At 47.0% G+C, this 2,500-nt stretch overlaps 1 protein-coding gene across 5 annotated transcripts in view; it reads right to left on the reverse strand.

The window, feature by feature from the left end:
• The window catches only part of wake (wide awake), a 536,842-nt gene that overhangs the window by 71,217 nt on the left and 463,125 nt on the right, over positions 1-2,500 (reverse strand). Inside the window, exon 1 of one of the 5 annotated variants that reach the window (XM_027350616.2) lies at positions 1,679-2,209. The exons of the other annotated variants lie outside the window; for them this stretch is intronic. Coding sequence (XP_027206417.2) covers positions 1,679-2,198 — 520 coding nt within the window. The 5' untranslated portion in view covers positions 2,199-2,209. Of the gene's footprint in view, positions 1-1,678; positions 2,210-2,500 lie in introns of those variants that run through there. 5 annotated transcript variants of the gene reach the window in all.

The following is a 2,500-nucleotide window of genomic DNA, read 5'->3' on the forward strand; positions in this document are numbered from 1 at the left end:
TTTGATTTCATTTTTAATGTTTTTCTTGCTTCCTTTCTCGTTTTTACCTCTCTTTGATTTTTACTTTCTTTTCATTCTTATTCTTTATCATCATATCCTTCTTCCCTTTCTTTTTCATCTTTCTTCTTCTACTACTATTTCTCCTTGTCCATCTACTGTTCCCTGTTCATATCTTGCAATAATAACAAGAACAATGACTCCCACTACTACTACGACTACTACTAGTTCTACGACTACTACTATTACGACTCCCACTACTACAACTACTGCTACTATGAGACAATTACCTCCAATAACCGAATCAAAAAGCCTTTGCTAAAAATAAACATCTGGCGTAACCAAGCTCCTTCTATAGCACATATGTTCTACCACTCCTAATATATCGCATTCCGAGGACACTTATAACAAATGGCATTCATATACCCGCAACTCAGGTATGCCAGACGGAGAACTGTTGATACCATTTGGGTCTATCCTAGCATATCTTAAGGTAATGAAGGAATCCGGATATGCCTCCGTTGTATAAGATATGGTATTGGAAAACATAAGATATGGTATTGGAAAACTTCCTCATAGAAGATATGGTATTGAAAGACACATTCGTTATAGAAACTATGGCACAGAAACACTCCTTCATTATATGAGATAAGGCATCGATAGATTCCTTTATCATATAAAATATGGTATTGAAAGAAACCATCATTACATAAACTATGGTAGTGAAAGTCCCTTCATCATGTAAGATATGATATTGAAAAACTTCATCATATAAGATATGCAATTGAAAGACACCTTCACTATAAAAAATATGGCATTAAAAGACTCCTTCATTATATGAGATAAGGCATTGATACTCCTTCGTCACTTAAGATAAGGCATTGAAAAACTTCTTCATTATATAAGGTGTGGCATTGAAAGACTCCATAATACATGTTGTGGTACTGAAAGTGTGGTCCTATGATCCCCACCAGTCGATTCAAATATCTAAACGCCCTCTTTCAAATTTGCGTTCTTGAGCAAGGATGTAAACACGAGTAAAAGGATAGGAGAAAAATAATACGTTTATCGTGTCTCGCACAGGTTAGTGCTTGTGACCTTAGTCTCTTTCGGCTGTGTGAGTCATCGTTAAGCGTTTGCCATATCCCTTTATTATGCAAAGAGCCTATAAAGCAGGGTTATTAGCTCTTAACGACACGAGCGAAATGGCTGGAAGATTGCCGCTGACGTCACTGTTATCAGGCACGTTGATGAGCGAGGCGCAAGGTTTGTTAACGTTATTATTCCTCTCGTATGGCATGGTGGACGCCGCCGACGCTCACACGAAAGCCGAGGCAAAAATAGCTCTTCCTTTTCCTGTTGGTGTAATGGGGCGCAGACTCCCTCGGGACTTCCTTGATAGAAATGTTTACCAACGGACTCCCCGATAAGCGGTGTCTGACGCGAACGCACTCACCATGCAGGCAACGAAATGATGGCAGGGTCGCATGACAGGAGGGTCACGTGACTGCTGGTTGAGACCTTCGACACTGAGCAGCACGTGCCCGGGGCTGAGGAAGGGGCACAGGCAAGCGAAGGCAAGCGGCGCCAAAGCAGGCGCGGACGAAGGCACAGGCAGGCACTCATGACTCAAGGCAGAAAGGTATCCCGCAGGGGGACTCGAGACCACCGCATTACGAACCCGTGGGCGGCTGGATGCCCCTGCCGAGGGACAGGGCTCTCCGGGCGAAGGGCGAGCACACGACCCTCGCCCTCCTGCTGGCGATGGTGGCGGTGACCCATCCGGCCCCCCAGTGGCACTCGGCGGCGAGGTTCCTCCCCGGCGGCCTAGCGAGGGCCAGAATGACGCGAGGGGCGCGGGGCGACGGCGGAGGGCGAAGCATGGCGGGGCTCGCGTGCACGCCAGCGCCTGAGAGCGTCGCCGTCACCAGCACGTCTCGAGGGACGACTGAGTTAAGGACCCCGCCTTCGCCGCCTCGGCACGCGACCTCTGGGAACCAATCAAGTCTTGCAACAATGAGATTGAAGACTGCGACGGCATCACTCCACCTCGCCCTCAGCCCTGCAACAACAGCTGACTGCGCTTGAGGGCTGCAACGGCCTTCCACTTCGCCCTCGGCCGTTGGGACCTCTTTTCCGTTGGCATAAACCGCCGCCCTTGCCAACGGAACGACGCAGACGGTATGAGGACAGTGTGACATAACTGCGAAGAGCGATTGCGTCATCCGGTAACAGTGACTCGGCCTCCAATACCTTGCTCTTTATTTGAGGAATGCTTGTTATTTCCTCCTATTTGGCCTCACATTAGCTTTTTCTATTTATACCCTCTCTATTATCCCACATTATCACACAGGCGATTTGGAGATGCGCTGGCAATGCGTATCAAGATAAGCCTTCTGTTTATGTAGAGAAGCAGAGAATTAAGAACGCGCCCATCACTTATTTACATACATGCATACATACACACATAAAAAACATACACACAAACAAAAAGACACACACA

The sequence above is a fragment of the Penaeus vannamei genome, chromosome 31, assembly GCF_042767895.1.
Source record: "Penaeus vannamei isolate JL-2024 chromosome 31, ASM4276789v1, whole genome shotgun sequence".
In the NCBI taxonomy this organism is placed as follows: domain Eukaryota; kingdom Metazoa; phylum Arthropoda; class Malacostraca; order Decapoda; family Penaeidae; genus Penaeus; species Penaeus vannamei.